A 22,911-nucleotide genomic window follows, 5' to 3' on the forward strand; every position below is an offset into this window, starting at 1 on the left:
CTTTCTAACCTGGGTTAGCCTGGGGCCTGTTAACTAACTTTTCCTGATTTGATCGCAATCTTTTATGAACTATCTACAAAGACTCTTGTTAGGGAGAATTCTCTGTTTAGGCTGAATTTCCTAACCTAGTGAGTCCCCCAGCAGCTTTGCTGGATTTTTTGGGGTTTATTTTTTTCTCCTGCCAAGAGTGAGACTCTTTTACCCTCACTCTTGGGCATGACTTGAGAGTGTTTCTGTGACTTGCTATGTGCTTATGGGCTATGGGGTATTTTTTTTCCCATAGGCTATCATTGGTTTTTGAATGTGTTACACAGCACCCTCAGTGCAGTAACACAGGGGTGTCATAGAGACCCCCAAACATAGACTCCACACCCTGGGACTGACTACTGTCTCCCTGGGTCTGTAAAGTCACCATTGACTTTACTAGTCTTAACTTAGGAACTTAACCAGTACAAACCATCATACTGTGGAAGTACTGGTAGGGGCAATTAGATTGCCCCTGGGTCTGTTGTCGAGGGGGTACTGTCCCGTCCCCCCTCGCCGAGTTTCTGGCTGGTGGCAGTGGATACCACGGAAATATTCCACCGGAATATTTCCCAATGGGATTTCCCATTGATTTTTATGCAGCACTTGGTGCAATGTTAAAGATACCGCCGGTTTATTTATTTAATATAAATTCACCGGTTGGGATTTTTTGCCAGAACTCGCCGCCAAAATGGCGTCTAGGTTCACTTCAGTAACCCTGAACCCGAGTCGAGCCTTTGTTCCACTTTTGGCGGGCTTCTGCACAGAAGCCCTCCAAAGTGGTGCCATTCTGTCTGGGTAACACAGGGGTTGTGGTAGGGGGTTCAGGCACCCTGGACTGAGTTGCCTTGCCAACTCATGTCGCACTCTGGTGTGATTGGCCCAAGTGGTGAGCCGCCCAGCTCACCACTTAGCATGTTTGAGTGACAGCTAGGCTGTATGAATGGGGGTTTGCTGCATAAAAGCAGGGTTTTTGGGACTGGTTCTTCAGAAGTCGCCACAGGACCTAAGAAGCCGAAGAGGGAGAAGCCGAGCCGACCTGCCAAGACGACACCACCGGTGGAGCCCTGCAGAACCGTCTCACCACTTTTCCCAACGACAGAGGAGATCTCCCGCCTGGAGAGTCTTCTTCCCTTGACTGGTGGGGACAACCAGTTTCTGCCTTCTTTTCGCCGCCCTGAAGCATCTCGTGGCCGCCTTGCCTGTGCCAAGCACCCTGGCAACCGGGATACCACTTTTTACCTCAACCGCGAAAGAGAGGTAACATCCTTTTAACCGGAAAACTCCACGGCTGGTTTCTTCCCTGGTAGTGCAACGACCTTCAGCTTTCCTACACGTCGAGATCTTCTCTTCCTCTGGACGACGCCGCGACTTGCACCCACTACCAGGAACAACTGCCACCGCTGGAGGATCCTTTCCATTTTAAAGGTACCGTGTTCCGCCCGGCTTCCCTTGCCACCGATTGTACGGGGTAGATTTAGCCCTCGGCTCTCGACCCTCGGTAAGCCTGGGACACCCTAACTAAACTTTTCTAAACTTAGCAAAACCTTTTCTACTCACCTGTAAAGACTTGTGACATTGTGTGATCTTGGGCATCTTTTTGCCTGGCTTTCCCTAGAGTGGGCCTGGCAACCGAAGTTCCTTGCTCCTCAATAGACTGCCTTTCTAAACTCACTGTGAATCTCTGAAAAGTGTCTTGCCTTGCTGTTTTCATTACTTCTGCCTTTTCCCTCCCTTTTTAACTAACTTGTTGGAGTGCCATCTAACGTTAAGCGCTCACCTCTGTTTGGAAATAAGTGGTGTTAACTTAGACTTGTCCAACAAATAACTAGGGATGTACATATACGTAATAGTGACTGTGTTTTGACTTACTTACCTTTTCTGTGCTAGTGTAATTTATGAGTGTGTCTTTTAAATAAATAATTATATACTTTTACACCTAGCTCTGCTCAGTGTTTGCTTGTACTACTGTGCCTCTGTACCTATCATGTATGCTCTATATACTGCCTAACTCTTCTTGAGGGAAGTCTGACTGCTCAGCCACAGCTACCAGGTAAATCTGGGTGGTACAGACTGCTACCAAGTGGGTTTACTGCCAAACACCTGTAGTCTTAAATCTTTTGCAGTGGTCCCAGAGGGAACTGCACAGGTTTCTGCCTAACAACTCTTTGGGCATAACCCCACTGTGTGATCCTGGACACATTTTGCTTGCTCTCTCTAAGAGTGGGTTTGGCATTTGAACTTCCTTGCTCTCCAGTAGACTTTGCCTAACCTGCCTCACTGTGGTTCCTTGAATAGTATTGAAATTTGTGTGCTTTCATAACTTTGCCTTTTTCCCTCCCTTTTTAATAACTTATTAGAGTGCCATCTTATGTTAAGCGCTCACCTCTGTCTGAAAATAAGTGGTGTTTCTCATTAAGACTTGTCTAATAAGTAATTAGGGTTGTATATATATAATAGTGACTGTGAGATGAAATTACTTACCTCTTTGTGTGCTAGTGTAATTTACAAGTGTGTCTTTAAATAAATAATTATATACTTTTACACCAAAGCTCTGGTCAGTGTTTGCTTGTGGTACTGTATCTCTGTACCTATTGTGTATACTCTATATACTGCCTAACTCATCTTGAGAGAAGTCTGACTGCTCAGCCACAGCTACCAGGTAAAGATGGGTGGTACAGACTGCGACCAGTTGGGTTTACTGCCAACCACCTGTAGTCCTAAATCTTTTGCAGTGGTCCCTAAGGGAACTGCACAGGTTTCTGCCTAACACTTTAGAACCAAGCCATGCGGCTAGTGTTTTGGGTGTGGCTGGGCCCTGAACTACTTGGCCTGGAACTACTTTACCTGGGCTAATTAAACCACACCCAAACAGCAGAACATGCTTCGAGTTATTCTGCACTCCTGCAGCGTAACGTTCACTGTGTCCAGATCCTGCTCATCTGCTTCTCCGGCGGCCAGATCCTGAAGCCCTAGATCCGGATCCATTAATAACCTGGAAGAACAAGAACAGCATTAGCAAGCGAGAACACTTACCTGTGAAGTAACCGGCCTTGAATCCATCCTGTGCTTCGCTTACCTCGCGCATTTCCGAAGTTTGCCGCAACCTGCAAAGGTAAAGAAACGAGGACATCATTAATAACAACTCTTACCTGGGCAAGCAGCGAGTCCTGGCAGCACCATGCACTTCCCTTACCTCGCCCATCTCTGGGTGTCACCGCAACCTGCAAAGGAGAAGGAACAAGGTCAGCATTAACAAAGCACTTACCTGGGCAAGCAGCGCTTCGATCGCTCATCACTCCGGAACATCACTGCAACCTGTACAAAGAAGAGAAGAGAACACAGGTTCGCAATTAACACCAATAAACAGCGCAGCGCCCCGCGCATCAATAACTCACCGTAGTCTTCGCCATCGGTGCGGCAACTCCGAAATCACAACCATCCGTGTGAAAACAAAAAGAGACATTGTTAGGGAACAGTGTAGTGGAGCAAGACGCTGAGAATACAGAGAAAATGGACGGAAAGAAAGACCGAATGAAGACGAAAAAGACATTATAACTCACCTGGAAGACAGCAAGCAGAGTCGGAGTGACAGCCGGTCTGGACTCGACAGAAGGGCACACGGACCAGTGAAGCAACTAGGTCCAAGGAACGCTTGCACCAACCACGCGCCCCTGCACAGAGACGCAGGACGGAGAGTTCAACACACAAAAACCTGAGGTGAGCAATAACCCCAAGAGAGGGGATTTGGACCAGAGGGAGGTGGGAGTCCACCCATCACAGAACCAGTATCTTAACCCTCCATTCTCCTGTTATAGGCGTTACCCAACGTCTGTCACATAACCAAGCAGCGAGGGGTCGGGGATAGCGCTTAGACCACCATCCAGTATCGTGTGGTGCCCCCGTGGATACCACGGGAGCGTAACAAAAAGATAAGAACATTACATGTCACAGTTGGAAGAGCTGCCAAAAGTATGAGAAAGTAGGGGAAACCAATGGGCACACAGCCCCACTAAAACAGAGCAAAAGAGATATGAACACTCTAAGTTAAATAGTGCAATTGTGAGACAAAGACACCGATCAGGACTTTCGTGAGTTCCAGTGACACGAAGGTGGGAGATAGAAGCATATCTCGTCAAGCAATCCTGAAGGGATCTGGACATTTCAGATAAAACCTGAGAAAAGGATAAGAAGACATTGTTTGCTTTATCAAGGTTGAGAATAAAACCGAGGATAATTATAATTTCTACCAAGAGACTATCTGAATATTGTAAAAGCTCTATACCATTGCTTGAACTTTGAGACTGAGAGCAAGTCTACTCCAAGCTGAAGCCGATACCTCGGCTATTGTGCAAGCCTCCACTTTTTCCTTTTAGTTAGGTGTTTTCTAAAGTGGTAGGGCCAGTTTGTGGTTAGGATTCGAACAAAATACTTTTTTTACTTTGGACTTGTCATGCACCCTTATTTTTAGTTTAGCTAGGTATGGAACTTTTCTCATAGTGATAGGGCAAGTTAGGCATTTTACTTTTTATTTAAATAAAACGTCTTTAACTCTTGCCCAATGTAGTCTGAGTCGTCCTTCTGGTTTACCACAATATGTATACATCTCCAAATTTATTGGACGGATTTGTCCTTGGAATATATTTATTTGTCATAGTTCTCTGCGGGCACTAGTGCGCTCCCTATGACTGCCACTACCCCAGCTCCCATATGCTTCATCACAGAATTTTAAAGATATGCCAGGCAAAGGGTCCCAGTCGGTCCCTCGATAAGGCTTAGAAGCTAATATATTACTATCATAGCTGTTTGAATTTCACTGTCAGGGCAAGAACAGTATGAACCTCTTGCTTCAAGTGCACACACAACCTGTTTGTGATGTGTAGGAATTCATTCGAAGCAAAACCTAGTGAAGTATTCATTTTAGCAGCAGGCCAAATGGACTGCTTTATTCTATAAATTATGCACTATTTAATTAGATTTATATTTTTATTTCTGTAAATGTTTTCTTTAGTACCTACATGATGCTTTTTGATAGTAGTCCACCTAGTAGATGTAAAGGAAGTATATATACACACTTTATTTTGTTTTCAACCTTAACCTTACCAGTAGGTCATGTAGGTACAGATCATAATTGTTAATTTGGGGGGGGGGCGTTGTTGCGCGGCATCGAAAATGGCCGGGGCCTGAAAGCGCTCCATCGTAGGCTCGGGAACTCTGTCCCACTGGGAGACCGAAACGATCTTCAGCCACGCTGTAAATTGATTTTTATATTCTGTGGCGGCTAGAGGACACTCTGTGCTTTGTACGGTGAGCTCCGACAGTATTTTGCGGCGAGCTGCCTCGAGGCCTTCGACTGCGGCGGCCGCGTGGAGCTGGAGCTCCCCCTTCCCCCGCCTTGCGGAGATCTGGCAGCAGTGGGTCCTGGGTGGCCCGTGGACGGCGGGGCTGCCATCCAGTGACTGGGACAGTTCTTGTCGGGGCTCTGGCTGGTGCTGGCGTCCCTGGCCCCTCTGGACTCTGGCGTGCGGCAGCATTGAGGGGGCGGGCAGGCCTCCGGCGAGGGGCCGTGGCGGATGAGCCCCTCATGGACTCGAGGCAGCTCGCTGCAGAATACTGTTGGAGCTCACTGTTTTGATGGTTCCCCGGTCCGCGCTACCCCTGAGACATTGAAGAATCTGATGGCGGCCCGGGCCGATTGATGAGCACCCGAGGAATTGTAGTATCGTGGAGGCGAGGCCGTTGTGGAGGTGAGTGGAGCGCCCCCTTCTACCTGGCACTTATCATACAGTGGGGGTTGCCGCGAGCTCAGATCCTGCGCCCACTCTACAGCAAGACGCTGGGGGGCTCTGCAGGCTCTTCACCCTCCTAGGCAAGGATACACCCAGCCGTGCTGCGGGGGGCATTAGCGGTTCGGCCTGGTCCGCTCTGAGGAGTGGGGTGGGTGGGCTGCAATCCTCCCGCCCCCCCCCCCCCTCTGTTGCGTGGTACTAGAGGCCCATCCCCTACCTGCAGTGGTTTCTGCTGTTGCTGGACACTCTGACCTTCGGGCCGGACTGGCTGCATTTATTGCGTCTGCAGTTCTGTGCTGGGGCTGGAGAGAGTCAATACCCCGGCTGCTGGACTGGTCGGCACAAGTTGTATTTACATCTGGGGGCAAGTTTTCACCAGTCTGGCGCGCTCGGCGGAATCTATAAGTTGGCCTGGGCCCTAAGGGGTGGGGGGTGCTGGAGGCTCCTTGCGTCACCCTGCTGGGCACAATAGTTCTACATTATTTGCGAGTCCTGGTCCTTTCGAAGTTTCTTTGGACTCCTTTCTACCTGTGCCCATGTCGGGGTGAACTGTGTGCGGACTCTGTTCGACATATTCCATTTCCCTTGGAATGGGTAACCAGAAACGACAAGCCAAGATGGAACAATTTGCTAGAGCAGAACAGGCCTTGTCCAGCCAGGAGAGGGAGCCCAGTGATTCCCGCATTGACATTTCTACCTTAAATCAAACCCTGCTGGCCCTAAAAGTTAGTACGGACAGTCTTGGGGCCAAAATTGATGCCTTACCTTGTAAGGTGGATGTGTCTGCGATACAAATCGAGAAATTGTGTGGAAGGATGTCGTAGGCGGAGCAGAGGATTGGGACGGGTGAAGACAAGATTGCCGTTCTCCAAAGAGAGATGGCATCCTTGCAACAGATAGTCAAGAAAGTTACTGCTGAAAATGATGATCTCGAAGGGAGATCTAGGAGAAATAATGTACGGATTACAGGGGTGGCCGAAAGCACACACATTGACAATATGGAACTTTTTGTTGAACAGCTCCTTAATGAAGTTCTGGACAATCCACCAGTCACTAGTATGTTTATGGTTGAATGACCCCACTGCTCGCTGGCGTTCAGACCCCCGCCCTGGGGCCCCGGAAAAGGGCCATCATTGCTCGGATTTTCATTTATAGGGCTCGAGATGCCCTGCTGCGAGTGGCGAGAGAGAAGAAGAATCTGCAATGGGGCTCATCGATAATCTGATTATTCCCTGATTTTAGTCATCAGGTGCAGGATCAGAGAAAAACTTTTGTAAATGTTAAGGGCATTTTGAGGAAGAAGGGGATTCGCTACTCGATGATGTACCCGGCTAAACTTAGAGTGGTAAAGGATGGAAGGGTTTCTTTCTTCACCACTCCGGAATCAGCTGAGAGGTTTGCCATGAACATTCCGGATCCCAGACCTCTTTCACCAGGGTCCTCTTGACGGTTTTCGGACTTGAGTGCGCATGTGGTTGTGTAGTGAGACTTTGACAATCGTTGGCAGTGGCTGAACAAGAATTCATAATGCATTGTTGGAATACAGCAATTGGCTCTCCCCTTGTGTGGGTAACCAAAGTAAAATGTAACAATGGTATCGAGCCTCCGAGTTTTAGGAGTCGCAGAAGCCACCAGCTCCCCCGTGCCCAGAGGCTACTTAGCTTTGTATTATTCAATGCTTGAGGGTTATAGGGTGGGGGGTGGGAATAGGGGGCCAGTAGGTTGGGGTTTCTGGTGTGGGAGGGGGGTGGGGATCTGGGTTTGTTTTGTTAATATGTTTGTGTTGCTGGAATGGGGTAGGGGGGGAGGGGGGGACTTCAAGTTGCCATATATGCAGACGGTAATATAAGAACTGGCATGGGTACTGACAATACACGATGTCTAAATCACAACGGTCTAATTCTACAACTGGCTGTGTTCTCCCACATTCAGGGTAATGATGCAGCATCCCCTATAGTGGGTGAAGGTCAGCGCGGAGGGGATATAACTATACTAACGTGGAATATATGTGGGTTCACAAATAGTAAAAAAACACGCCCGATTACAAACTATGCAAGGAACCATCATGCAAATGTTTTGTGTATCCAGGAGACTCACTTGGCTAGAGCACACAACCTCCCTAATTTGTCAAACTGGCAAATTAATAGGTATGTGTCTTCCTATTCCTCCCAATCCCGGGGGGTAGCTATACACATACATAGAACACTTGAGTTCAAATTGCATAAAGTGATTTCTGATTCGGAAGGCCGATTTGTTTTGGTTGCGGGAGAAATTACGGGGTGGCTTATACTTTTTATTAATATATATGGTCCCAACTATGACAGCTAAGAATTCTTTCAAACATGTGCAGGCCACCTACGCACATTTCCTCAGTATGATGTGGTATGGGCAGGTGATTTCAATGTCGCTTTTACACTGGATATGGACAGATCCTCATCCACACAGACTACGACACCTCGGGCGGCACAGAAGTGGCAGTCCATAGCGAGGGACTACTCCTTGGTTGACTCATGGAGACTGTTACACCCCACGGACCGAGAATTCACTTTCTATTCGGGGGTCCATGGCAGTTCATCCAGGATCGACTATATCCATTTGTCCTCCGAGATAGCTAGATTGATCCAAACCGCTGAAATCCCCCCTGCACCCTGTCGGACCACTCTCCCGTCGTGCCCAATTTAGTAAACCACAAGTTCCCAAGAGTCGATTTGGATGGAGATTCAGAGCTCGGGCGATCAAGGATAACGCTTCAGGGAAGATATCCGTCGAGATATAACTGAATTCTTCCATACAAATACGGATTCTGTAGCGGACCCTAGAGTGGATTGGGAAACCTTTTAAGGTTTATATTCGAGATTGTTGTATGTCCAGGGAGGTGGGTATCCTGAAGTGTATACACAGATCTATAGCGACCCTTGAAAAGGAGATAAAGGATTTGGAAAGGGAACAAACTTGGGGCGATTCCCAGGAGTTACAAGCTCGGCTGGGAGTGAGGAGGGCTGAGGTTCGCACACTAACGGACAGCGAAGAGCGATTTTTGGGGGACCCTATAGGGGCAGCCAGATATGCTGAGGGTGACCGCCCCAGTAGGACCCTAGCTTTGGCGATTAAACTGGAACTGCGTCTTGATGCTATCCTGGAGGTGGAGACTGAAAAAGGGGATAAGGTTAGGTACAATGTGGCTATCAATGAAATCTTCCGGGACTTTTATGAGAAGCTGTACTCTACACGATTGGCAGTGGGCCATGATAGTATCACCCAATATCTAGATAGGGTGGCGTTGGGGTGGCTGGAGCCAGAGCAGGGCGCATTGTTGAATGTCCCCCAAACCTCCCCCCCGCCCTGCCCTCTGATGAGGAGATTCTTAAGGCGATACACTCCCTCCCAAGCGGTACAGCTCTGGGCACAGATGGCAACACTGCTGAGATGTACAAAGCTTATGCCGATTTACTCATCCCGCCACTGCGGAACATGTTTGAACATGCCAGGCTTGCAGGCATCCTCCTGGAGACTACTAGGACGGACTTGGTCACAGTTCTCCTAAAACCTGGCAAGACCCTGAGCAGTTGTTCATCATATAGACCTCTATCCCTGATGAACACTGATAATAAGATCCTTGCCAAAATTCTGACGGATTCGCTCCAGGACGATCCACCCAAAATAATCTGCGGAGGTTATTCTCGTTGATGCACAATGTCAATAGTGAAATACATATGGCCGTCGCAGCCCTCGATGCAGAGAAGGCCTTCGACTGTCTAGTGGTCCTTCCTGTTCGAGGTGCTCTGACGAGCTGGTTTAGGCAATACCTTTAGACAGTGGATCCGTCTGCTGTACACAGCCCCTAGGGCAGTGGTATACACTAATCAAATGCAATCAGCAACAATGTTCCCTTCTCGTAGAACCAGGCAGGGGTGCCCCCTTTCGGCCATCCTCTTTGCTTTAGCAATTGAGCCAGTGGCCTGTGCATTGCGTGAATTTCATTCACATAGGGGTATAAGTATACATTTTTGCACGTCAATTGTGTCATTATATGCGGACGAGCTGTTGATTTACATGAAGGATCCAAGGGACAACTTAACCCCAATTATGAAGGAAATTGTGGATTTTGGGGCCCTTTCTGGTTTACAGAACAACTGGTCCAAGCCAGAAGTACTTCCTCTTACTGCACATGTATCGCGGGAGGATATCGGGGATGGGTTTGCCTGGCGCCCGCAGGGGATCCGTTATGTAGGGGTTGTGGTAGCCACATCTCCCATTAAGTTGTATGAAGACAACTATTTGTCGATTTTGGAAAGTATGGAGCATAAGGTGGATTCTTGGATGCGTCTCCCGATCTCTCACGCGGCCAGAATCGCGCTATCCAAGATGGTGATTCTACCTACATTTTTAATAATGTGCCAATCTGGCCTCCCTTGAGATTCTGGGTCTGAGTTAGGAGCCTGCTGAACAGATTGATATGGGCCGGGGGGCATCCTAGAGTCTCATTAGACACACTATGCCGACCATACTTGCAGGGTGGGTTCGATATTCCTGACCTCCCCCTTTACCATATGGTCGCGCAAGCCCAGTACGCTGGTTGGTGGTGCGCCCTCACCCTTAATCTCCCTCATACACGTTTAGAGAAGGCTATAACTTACCCGGATAGTCTGACTGGATTATTGGGAGGAGTGCATGCACACAGTGCCAGGTCGGAGGTTCAGCCGATAATAGTCACACTTGAAGCACTTGACTGCCTGACGGACAGGTTAGGCCTGGTTCGCTGCTACTCACCGGACATGGCCATTTACTATGTCCGCGGCATTCCACTTACTCAGGAGGAAACTTTCTGTAAGCACTTTAGGACACTGGGCATTCATACATTGGGGACCTGGTGTTGGAGGGTAGATTTGTAACCTGGGATGAACTAAAGGAGCGGGGTGAATGGACACCTATAACAATGTTCCTCTACTATAGACTTAGGGAAACTCTGCATTCTATTTGGACAGCCCTCACGGTAGCCCCGCCAATTTCCCTGGTATTGACCTACATAACCTCTACACAGCATAAGAGTAAATTGATCTCTACATTATACAGAATCGTGCGGGCTACTACTCTCCCACGCCTGCCCCCCCACCTCCCGGGGAACCAATAGAGAAATAGATGGGAGGAAAGTCTGGGATTCTCATTGTCAGAGGCTCAATGGGGCATAGTATGCACACAAACTAAGCAAATCGCTATGAATAATAGTATGTGTACCAAATGTATTATTCCTCAGCCCGCCTGAGTGCGTTCTATGCGGACAGGTCCCCCAGCTGTAAGCGATGTGGTAGGTCACCGGCTGATTTTATTCACGTGGCCTGGGTGTGCCCCCTGGTACAGGCTTTATGGACTACGATTCAGCAAACCATGGCTATTATCCTCTTAGGCATGGCCTCGATTGTAGCAAGATCATTAATTGCTAAAACTTCGGGGGCGTCAAGAGCTCCAACCTTCTCAGAATGGATCTCCTTCATGTCCAGATGTGAGAAACAAGAATCGCTGTATAATCAAACACTACCTCCAATCAGCAGACCCTTGGACTATTGGACCTTGTTTAGGCGTTACTCGATGGAGCAGGAAAGATCCCCAGATCTTTTGAACCGTGAACATATGACTCAATAATGAATCTGAGGCCTTGTGGAGCCTGGTATTTCCATGTTTGATAAGAAAGTTGGATTGTTCAGTTTGTGTGTCGAAATGTAGGTTGGAGATTGGGCCGTTGTGCTGGGTTGACTGGAGGATAATCTTCCTTTTTTTTCGCCACTGGGGAGCGAATAACTATTGTACGCAATGCAATGAATCTGATTGGTATGTATGCTCCCACCTTTGCATTGTTGTCAGTGCCACTTTGCGTGGATCGTCTGTGCAACTTGGGCTAGGGGTGGGAGTGGTGTGGGGGTGGGGGATTAGGTGGGGGATTAGGTGGGAGTTGGGGTTACTGCTAATTGTTTGTGTTATAAATGTTTACGTATAATACAATAAAAAAGTTTTAGAAAAAATAATTGTTAATTTGGAAGAATGTAAGCAATTGTGTTACAAAAGGAAAACAAATTTTTGCCAAATTCATTAACACAAAAATGTTTTGGAGACTGCCATGCTTTAATCCTGTGTTTTGTTTTAATTAGGCTATGCAGGAGTTTGGTGCAATGTGCAAGGAAAGAGACCAGGCAGTCGTTAAAGGTGTTCTTCCCTACTGGCCGAGAAATTACTGCAGAATCTCACTGGTATATATCGTACTTCCTTTAACTTAAGAAAATAATTTTTTGGTAGCTTTTTAAAATGGTTGGAGGTTATATGGTTTTCAAGAAATTTGAAATAGTATGTCTGATGCTATTGTATGTATGTTTTTTATATTTACTAAAGAGATTGCATATGTATTGCATGTAAATGCAGGAAATGCATATCTGTGCGCTATGCGCGGAGCATATGTTGAAGCCAAATACTCTAATTTGTCTGATTTTCCAATATTCACTTTTATGTCACCTGTATGAATCTTGTCATATGCCGACACAGCATTTTATTTTATTTTTTCTTATTATTTTATTTGCATATCAGAGGTAAACAAGAAAACATTAATGTTCTACTCTTCTTCCCTCATGCCCCTTTTCAAAACCTTCCCCGCTGGTCATTGTTCGTTACCTCTTCTGTGTTATATTATTTCTACTTTATTTGATGTTATGCAAATGAATGCTTCTCACATTGTAGGGATCTGTCGACCAATATAGAATTTTTGTGAAATGCCTACTGAGTAATTTTAGTATTCTACGCTGTTGCGGGCAGTGTTAAATGATTGTTGTTTGATCGGGGCGCATCATGCCCCAGAAGACGAGGTCTCCCATACACAGGGTAACTCACTAAATGAGTATCCTATAATTTATTTACTGTATCTGAGTATTTCTTTCCAATAGTAGCTCATCATTAGTGGGGCCACAATTTATGTAGGTACATTCGTGTCTGCCCGCATTCTCTCCAGCATTAGTCTCATACTTCTGGGTGACATTTCTGAAACTTGGTGTCACGATGCGATATGCTACACAACATGGATAATGGCCAAACGATGCTGCTGGTGATTTTGGATCTGTCCGCCGCCTTCGATATGGTGGAACATTCTTTCCCATTGCATATGCTAAAGGATGTTGCCAACTTCAGTGATGATGCAGTGGGATGGATACGTTCCTTTCTGAAAGATGGTGGTCAGGGTCTGCAACCCTGATGCAGAAGCCTGCCCCTGTCCCTCTGCCGTATGTTGTGCCTCAGGGAGGTTGCCTGTCTCCCTAATTGTATAAAACTTTTACAGCCCCCCCGTGTCAGCTGCTACAAAGTAAGGGTGTTTGTTTTTCCAACTGTGCGGATGAACTATGCGGATGATACTCGGTGTATCCTACCCCTCTCAGGCAATTATTGTGAGGACGCCCACAATATTAATGAGATATTCAAGCTTATCCAAGGGTGGATGGTGGGGAATGGGCTCGCACTTAACAATGAAAAAACCAAGCTTACGATTCTAGGCACAAGCACCAGAATTACCAGACTGGGACCTGAATATGAGGAGTTCAGTATTGCTGAATGTAAACTCCCTATAAAAAGTTCAATAAAAAACACTTGGTGTCCATTTAGACGACGACCTTAATATGAGTAAGCACATTAGCAATCTTGTGTCCACGTCTTCTTATTATATAAGACTTCTAACCACATATGCCCTTACCTCACGATTAAGAGTAGTGAGACGATCGCTAGAGATATATAGGCTCTAAAATAGACCATTGTAGCAGCCTACTGGTGTTTGTTTTGTTTTATTTGTATTTATATAGCGCATAACAGCCCGTGGACATCGTGGCACTTGTTACAGTATTTGCTTAGTTACAGTCATGAATCATGCGTATGTTACATAATGAACAGTTTGAGCAGTGATACAAGATATATACAAGTTTACAATATAGTTATATTACATTTGTGTTTATATTACAATATACATGGGAACAGGGAGAGTTAATAAAGGTGAACTTGCCAGACTCCAGGTTATACAGAACAGTGCGGTCAGAGCAATTATCAGATAAAAAAATTATGACATTTCAGAAGATAGGAGAGGTCTCTATTGGCTTCCGGTGGAGGCCAGGTTACAATTTTGCCTGTTGGCCATAGTCCACAAATTTCTGGAGGGCTCTAGCCCGCAATATATCACGGAGAGGATAATGTAAAAACCTACGGTCAAAAATCTGAGATCTGACAATTCGAACCTGCTAGTTGTGCCAAGAGTCAAGCTGGCAAAAGTCGATAAGGGTGCGTTTTACTCGGCAGCCCCCAGAATCTGGAATTCGATCCAGTCTACGCTTAGAGGGGAAGAATTCCTGGCCAAGTTTAAAAAGAAACTGCAGACATACTTTTTTAAGTAGTCATTATGTTCTCCCCATTGGTCACTAGTTTGACATGTTGTGTATGTTAGATGAGAACAAGTGTGTCCTTTTTTTTTCTCTGTTGTCTGTCTTTAGGTATGCCTTTGGCCCGTTTTTTTGGTTATGCACAGTATATATTAGTTAAAGTAAAGTAAATACTCCCTCTTTTCCTTTTATAAGATTTGACTCCACCAAGATGTGGAAGAAGATTGAATGAGTTATGCAAACTACTCCTTTTACAGCTCCAGACAGTACTGGGAAGAGGTGACACTGAGGAAGCATAAAGAGTACTTCAGAGATACAAAGGAAAGACTGTTGTACTCCGCTGGGGAAGTCTCAGCTTCAGGACATGAAAAGCAAAGAAGCTCTCTTGAAAGGGGATGTCAACATGAAGGGTCGGTCAACCCCGGGACGCTCAAACCTGAGAACGAAGAAGTCGGAAGGAGGGGCAAGTCCGCAGTTGAGAGGATGCAGGGGAAAGGTCAGAGGAATCCTCGAAAGCCAGATGGAGGCCTGACCTGAACAGAAGCTGGAGAAAGGCCGATGGTGGCGTGGCCTCGGGGAGGTGGACTGTGTGGTCCTACAATGACACCAATACCGAGAGGCCAGAGACCCTGCAGAGCTGCAGCAGCACAGCAGGGAGTGAAGACGGAGTTTAGGCGAACCCAATACCTCAGGAAAAACCAGCGACATGGCCCGAACAAACAAGGTAAAAGGAGTTATGGTAGACTCAGTAGGGGCTTGGTGGAGAGTGAAGATTGCATGGGGAGTAATCTCCCTGCTCAGAATACACAAAAGTGAGGCATTCAGAAGCAAGAAAGTTAAGGGTGGTCTCTCTGCCGATAGTGCTATTAAGAATAGTGGAAGAAAGAAACCAAAGACACTTCAGGAGTGACCTCCCTGGTTTCATTACTCAGAGAAGACTAGGGAAGCCTGGGAGTTTATATTGTGTTAAAGGAAGAATTGTTGGACTGTTGGTCAAACCATGGAATGTGCCTGGGAAGATCTACAAGGACTTTTAATGGCTGTTAGCAGACACTGTCTGAAAAAAGTCTCTACGGCGCATGCAGTTTGGCCGTGAGTTGCGTGTCATTCTGCCCGGTTTCCACCTTTTGTTAAATCAGAAGTTATTTCAAAAGATTTTCGGAAGTCAGCCCAAAGGTTGACCCAGTTGACGAGGAGACGGGAGCCATTCTCTTAGCTGCACCGTTGTTGTCAAGAACATTTGCTCAAACCTTTGTTAGAGAGAAGCCTTGAGGTTGATGCACTTGAACCAGGAGAAGGTAGTCCTTCTCCTGGCGTTAATATTGTTTGTCAAAACCTTTTCGATTAGTGGTAGCGTCAGAATAGGATAGTTGGACATCCACCCTGACAACTAGCACCCACGTTCTTGTTCATTTATGTAGGGCAAACCCTCTAGTGACGGGGAGGGTTAGGCTCTTTTCTCTTTTGTTAAATAAAACTTTGAGTCAAAATGCCACCCCTTTGTCTGACTCCTTATGACTTACCACAGTACTCATTATTGCTTCTTCTTAGCTTCACCCTCACCATGCACTTCCTTTCCCTTCTACTTCTCTCTTCACTCTCCTCAGAACCATCTCAACTCCCTTCCCATCTCTTCTACGTCACCTCTCTTCTCGCTCCACTACTTTATTTACAAAATCTACTCCGACCCTAACTTCCATTACACTTCCTCTTCTCGCATCTAACCCCAGTGCCTCTCTATTTTTTTTAGACTCTACTATACTTCTACATCTCACTTGCTTTGTATTGCTCTTCGGAATGCAGAGTCTGTCTGCAATAAAACCTCCTTTACCTATGACTTCTTCCTTTCTCATCGCCTTCTCAGTACCGATACTTGGATTTCTCCAACGTGGGGTCTGGCATGGATTCACATGATCATGAATATTCCCTGTCGTCAGGCTGGCAATTCTCGGTAAAAGAAAACTGTTTCACTTTGTGATGCTGGAAATGCATTGGATGGACAGGGCCTCCCTCTCCTTATCCTCTACTCCCTTTTGCTGGACTTTAGGACTTTTTAATATTAACCCTGGAGTGAGTGAGACCTTATTCTCACCCACGTGTTTTGACCTGATTTTGATTATGCGTTTCCACTGTTTTTGGAGTCTGACGAACTCCATATGCGTCTACTTTTTGTATGGTGAAACACAGCACCCTCAGTAAAGCGCACTGAGAAATCCTTTAGATTTCACATATGGTTTAAATACATTTTCGTGCTTGAACTACTGTTCCCAGGGATAGTAAAAAATAGGATAGTAAAGTGAAATTGACTTTACTTACCTTTTCGCTTTGTAGGCCCAGCACACACCATCTGGGAGGTTACCTAGTAGCCCCTTATCCTACATTCTCATGTAAAGAAATGTATGTTACCCTCATTACTTTAACTGGCTGGTGGCAGTGGTTTAATGTTCCTACCATTGTGCTTTTCTACCGCAGGCTGAATCCTTAGCTGCAGTATAGCACCTGTGGGTGACCATTTTGTCAAAATGGCCCTGTCTTCTTTTTTCGCCCTTTTCTGTTTGTGAGTGATTTCTTGGGTTTTACTCTGCGCACGAAGCTAGGTTTGAGCCCTTTGTTTGTTTTGCCTTTGTCAGGCTTCAGTCCTGAACCCGCCTCTGGCTCCAGTGTGTCTGCAAGGGCAGGAAGTGAGGGAGGTTCCCGAAACTCCCCTGTCCTTTGTCTCTAGGAGTGCCTGAATGCACCCAGTCCTGATTGGCTGGCTGTCCTTTCAGGACAGTCACCCTGCTGTTTGGGTGACAGCCTAGGCTGTGCATGAATGGGACAAAACCTGCTTAAAAGGCAAGGGTTTTGGGACTAGAGGCAGAGTCGACCACTGGGAAGAACACCTGATGAAGAAACCGTGAACAAAGCTTGCTGCATCTTCCTGAACCTTTGACTTGCCTGGTGAAGCCCTGCTGCTGTGCTGAAACTCCTTTTTTTGATCGACGAGAAGCTCTGGAAGGGACGACATCTTCCCTTGGGTCAGAGGGACCAACTAACCCCGAGACGAACTCCACTGGAACATCTTCCCTGACTGGCTGTACTACTTTGTTGCCGCAGGAACTGAGTGCCAGGGGTCAAGAAATCGGTAGTAGAGTGCATCGTCTGCAATCTAAACTGAAGCTCCAGGAGTCTCCTAAGGACCCTCCAGAATCAGGACGGTCGGAGCTTGAGTCCCCTCACCTGAGTGCAGTACCCAAGGAGTGAAGGAATCCCAACCGGTATCCAAGATCGGCAGTGGTGCTGTCTCCAGCACGCTGACATCGCAAAGTGCTGCTGCAGGAGTCCTCCATACATCCTCCCTCTTGTCCCCACGACTGAGGCTCAGGCACCCAGGATCTGAATTGCTGCAACAGGATAGAATCCAGCTGGACCACTCTTCTTCAAACCAGAGGTACAGTTCAGACATGGGACACTTAGCTCAGTGTCTTTGGCTTTGCTCTTCTCAGTTGAGACTTGCAGTGGCTACGTTTGTTAGATTTGATTTCAACTCTGCTTTCCACAAGTGTAACAGCTTGTGACCCTGCAAGTGATTTCTACAAAACTCTCTAACTTTGTGCAAGACTTTTATTTTTTTAATAACACATTTTATTGTATTTTTCATTAATTAAGAACAACATACAATATGAAAAAGAACATTCATACGTACAACAAAGGTATTGTAGTTTGCTACCATAGTTGATATCAGCTGTGGCACTTGAACACATCCCCCACTTAATGTCTACCACATAATAGAACCCCACAAATCATAGTTTACTTGCTACATAGTTTGTTCCCATTTCTGCCATATTTTATGAGCTTTCCCAGGGCAGCCTCTAGCTGTATACAATCTTTGCTCCATTGTTATACAGGCATCCACGTCAGCTACCCATTGGTCATATTGGGGGGTGTTCTCTGAGTCCCACAGTTGTGCAATGTTCCTCTTGGCCAGTCCTGTGGTCGTTGAGAATAAACGTTTTTTTAAAGCGGATCATTTCCCCCTCCTGCTTAATCCCCTGCAACAGCTTTGGCTTATTGGGAGTTGGCCGGCCCAAAACTCTTGACAGTCTATCACAACATTTTTGCCAGAAATACTGGATGCGTGGACCTTGCTACAGAATGTGGTAGAAGGTACCCTCTTCCTGTTTGCAGCGTAGGCATTTGGCATCTGCAATTTTGCCTGAGCGGTACAGTGTCACTCGTGGATAATATATTCTGTGTAACACTTTTAATTGTATAAGCCTGATCCTGGCCGATATTGCTGTCTCCCTGGGGTACATTAAGGTCGAGATCCAGTCCTCGGGCAACAGTGGGCCCACATCCCTCTCCCACTTCGCTTTCAGACTACATCATTCTTTCGTGGCAAAGGAAGAAATTGCATTATACATGACAGATGTCATTTTTTTTTTTTTTCCGCGCCCCTCAGACAGGCGTAGCCCCGGGAGGAACCCAGGGCGCAAAGTGTGTTCGAAGTGTCGATCAATGTGTCCTGCAATTCACACTAATTCCCGCAGCTAGCTGCGTTCTTCGACGCGCGAGCCGAGTGATCCACCGCCAGATGTAGTTTTAACATTTAAATTATCCAGAACAATGTTCTTCTCTATGGGGGGTGCATTCTGGTAGGTCAGCGAGGTCTGTCATGTGTTTTTTAAGTGCATGAAACAACTGTGTGTGATGGTATTGTTCAGTTGCTGGGAGACCAGAACCGGCCGATAGGTCAGAGAAAGGTATAATTTTGCCTACTTTTATCACTTCCTTGATTGTTAATATGCCAGCGGTTTCCCATCCCGGCCATTTCGGTAGTTTCTGAAGCTCAGGGAGGAATGCATTATTCTATAGGGGTTGTATGGGGGTACTTTTCTTTTCCCAGCCTATATGCTTATGTGCCTCCACCCCGATGTGCAAGACTTTTATTAACTACGAAGTGCATCAACTCCATAGATTCTGCTCCAATTGACTGTTAGGCAAGATTGTATGCAGTACCCTTTGGGTGCACTACAACAACCCTGAATACAGGTAATAGGTAAACCAACCTTTGGTATAATCTTGTACTACACAGTTTGCTAGCGTTTTGAGCAGCCAGGCTTATCTCAAGAGGGGTCAATGTGAGCTGTAGGGGAGTTACACAGAGATTCACAGTGACATGTATTCAAATAAACACTTACACACAAGGTTTCTTGAATAAATAATTATTAATGTATTTATCAGTCAGAGTAAGACTTCGTCAGAAGGGAGCAAAATAAAAGCAAGACAAAAATACACTTCAAAAACTATACAGTCTTAGTTTATAAATCAGTAGGTACCCTTTTGGGATGGCCACGGACACAACTGAAACCCTCAGGTGACTTCAGTAGCCAGCGTCTGGGGACATTAATATATTACTGTTGCATTTGTAATCCATTCCGAGTAAGTCAAAGGAAAAGGTTATTAGAACATACAAGAGGCCACAAATAATCTTAAGCAGGCAAATACTTTCAGATCCCCCAATAAGAGTCATTCAGTGAACCAGGCTAGGCCAAAGTAAATGGACAAAAGTCTATATGAGCTGAAGCATTTTGTAGGTAAGTAGAAAAGTATTTGCACACTGTTTTCGAAGTCTTTGAAGAAAAAGAAGAATTAATGTAGAACCACAAGCTGTTAGATTTGCAAGTAGTAGAAGATGCAAGCAACTCTACAGCAAGAGGCAAGTTCTCTCAGACTTTTACAGTACCTTTGTATTGAAGAAAAAGTGCAGCAGATGACTTCTGTTCCTGAGCAGCTCTGCAGATCTCACTGTTCCTGGGCCTCACTCGTGGAGACAAGAGGGAGAACTTCTGGGGATTACTGCACTGTAGTGGGACGGTCACCGCTCGCAACCAGCAATCTTCAAACAAGTGGCTGCTCGGTGTTTCAGCTCCTCGCGTCTACCGTAAATAGCAACACTGCGGTTCCTGGCTTTCGAGATGGGATTTCCTTGCTTCTGGGGTCCTGCACTCTGTTGAGGGGGCTCAGGCTAGGTCAGTCCTGCTTCCTGGGAGTCTGGAGGATCTTCCTGGAGCTCTTGGCTTGCTTAAAAGCAACGCACACAATCTGATGTTCCTCTCCCTGGCATTTCGGTTTCCAGCAGCAACTCTGTGAAAGTTCAACCAGCTCTGAGAGAATGTCCAGGTGGCTTACTTTGGAGTTGATTGGTCCCACCAACTCAAGGGTAGAAGTCGTCCTTGCAGGGGCTTCTCTGTTGATACAAATTTGGAGTTTCAGCACAGCAACAGGGCTTCACCGGGCTAACCAACGGTCCAGGAGTTGCAGTAGCCCTCCTCTTCGAGTTCTTCTTCAGTTCCATCGTCCAGTGGTCGACTATGCCCCCCAAAGCCAAAAGCCTTGCCTTTTATTCAGTTCTCTCCCATTCATTCCAGCCTAGCTGTCGGTCACCCAGCAGGGTGGCTGTCCTTGCCGGACAGTCAGCCGGCCAATCACTACAGAGTGCATTTGGGTCTCCTAGGAGACTAAGCACAGGGTGTTTCGGGCACCTCCCTCACTTCCTGCCCACCCCAGACACCCTCGAGCCAGAGGCGGGGCTTCACTCACCAAAGGCAAAGCGAACAAAGGGGCCAAACCTGGTTTGGCGTGCAGAGTAAATCTCAAGAAGGACCTTTCCACAAAGAACCAGGCCATTTTGACAAAAATGGTATCCTTGGGTGCTTTAATGCAGTTGCGAATGCAGCCCGCGGTAAATGCACGCTGTGGTAGTTAAACGTAAAACACTTCCACGAGCCATTCAGTGAGGAAAGGGTAACATAAAAATGTTACTTGAGAAACTAGACCAAGGGGATGCTAGGTAACCCCTCCAGCACCCTATTATAGGATATACTATGTAAGTAAAGTCGATTTCACTTTACTGCTCTGGGAAACAATAGTTTATCCCAGAGTAGGTATTTTAACCTTGGGCAATCTGAAAGACTTCCCTGTGTCACTGCACTGAAGGTGCTGTGTGACACAATGTAAAAGATGATGCCTATGAAGTTTGTCAGACTCCACAACCAAAAGAAACACTGTGTACCAAATCACATTAAAATACATGAGAGAGTGGGAAAAAGGGTCTCATTGTCTCCAGGTCAAATAAATCCAGCAAAGTTGCTGGGGGTCTCTAAGGTAGAGGGAATTAGCACATTTTTGAGAATTCTTCCTAACATTGACTTTGGCTGTCCTGCCTCCCTGCAGACTCTTCTAGTCCATTGACTGCTATTTTCTGTCCCTCGGCGGTGATAACTTATTTTTAGACTGTTATTGCTGGAACATGTTTTGTCTAGACTTCATTGGAAGGTTTAAGTATACTCGCATGCCCTGAGAACCTGTTTAACCTTTTTTATTCCTTAAACCTTTCCTTTCTGCAACCTCAGAATCTGCAGTGTACTAGTGATATATAAATGCCATTGCTGTTCTTGTGAATTAAGTCCCCTCCATGTGTAGGAAGTGTTTAAAAATCATCTCTAAAGAGTATCCACTAAACCTATGCTGTTCTGTAAAAGTATTTTAAAGTTTATTTGATGGTTACATATATTGCCCTTTTTAAAGAACGCTTATTTCAAAATGGAAATAACGATTTATAACTGAAACCATGAGTATGTGTTACTTGGCTACTTCTATTTGTGAATTTCATTGCTGCAGCTCTACAGCTCGCATGTACGCCTCTTGAGATAAGCCTGGCAGCTCAGTCACACTACCATTGTGTAGTACAGGCCTATACCAAAAGGTGCGTTACCTAATACCAAGTAGACAAGTGTTGTGTAGTCTCACACAGTGTTACTACATCAATTCTTGCCTAACAGGCCTCTGGGGCCTCTTGGTTTCTATTGTCTGTTAACTTGTTTTCCCAAAGTCCTGTGAAGCCCTGACTCTGTCCTCTCCCGTGACTGGCTGTTGGGTGGAAGAACCATATTTGGTCCTGTGGGGGAAGTCCAGGCCAGACTGGCTGGAGCCTTCCTAGTCACTGTATGTTGTGGGTACACCGTTGGGGTGGGACCAATGTGAATGGAGTGTCACCAATATGCATTCCTTGGTAGGGGTGTCTAGTTTCTGTGTGTGTGACACAATGAATTAGACCGCCCAGACAAACTGACATGAATGCTGTGTATTGTGCTGAAAGGCTGGGTGCTTTCCCCAATCCACATTCCTTGTTATGGGTGTCTGGTTGGAGTGAAGAGCCTGAATGCCTGTGAGCCCGATTGGCTGCTTGCCTGCATGAATGCCCTTCTGTGGGATTGGCTGACTGAGCCTGGTTCAGCCAGAGTGAATGAGGGATAGATGTGTATATCTGGGGACCTCTCACTTACCAATTTGTTCAGAAGTTGAAGTTGAAGTTGAAACTTGAAGCTGATCCTTGAAGCCCAGCTGCAGGAGAATGTTGCTGCTGCATTTCGTTCATTGTAATCCAAAAGCTGTCGAGTCTGTCGTGGACTGATCCAGTGAGGACCTGACTAGTAGACCTCTCCCAGAGCTACGATAGACCATCGTGCGAAAACTGCTGCTCTTCATTGAAGCACCCTGCAAGCCAGTTCTGAGTCTCAAGTCCAGAGAAGGGGTCCGCCGAGAATCCTGAAGAGGGCGCCTGGACATCGAGGGTTGTAGAAGTCCATTGGCATCGACCAGGGTCAGAAGATTTCTGTGACCTCTGGAAGCCAAGTTGAATCGTGTCACCCAGAAGCGGG

The 22,911-nt window shown here is 46.4% G+C and overlaps 1 protein-coding gene and 1 pseudogene across 1 annotated transcript in view; one reads left to right on the forward strand and one right to left on the reverse strand.

Annotated features, from left to right (window-relative positions):
- The window catches only part of LTN1 (listerin E3 ubiquitin protein ligase 1), a 1,629,727-nt gene that overhangs the window by 93,714 nt on the left and 1,513,102 nt on the right, over nt 1-22,911 (forward strand). Inside the window, exon 3 of the mRNA XM_069636371.1 lies at nt 11,957-12,055. Coding sequence (XP_069492472.1) covers nt 11,957-12,055 — 99 coding nt within the window. The remainder of the gene's footprint in view (nt 1-11,956; nt 12,056-22,911) is intronic.
- On the reverse strand, nt 18,641-18,787 carry LOC138526700 (5.8S ribosomal RNA; annotated as a pseudogene).

The sequence above is a fragment of the Ambystoma mexicanum genome, chromosome 7p (genome assembly GCF_040938575.1).
Source record: "Ambystoma mexicanum isolate Mex_15411 chromosome 7p, UKY_AmexF1_1, whole genome shotgun sequence".
Classification (NCBI taxonomy): Eukaryota; Metazoa; Chordata; class Amphibia; order Caudata; family Ambystomatidae; genus Ambystoma; species Ambystoma mexicanum.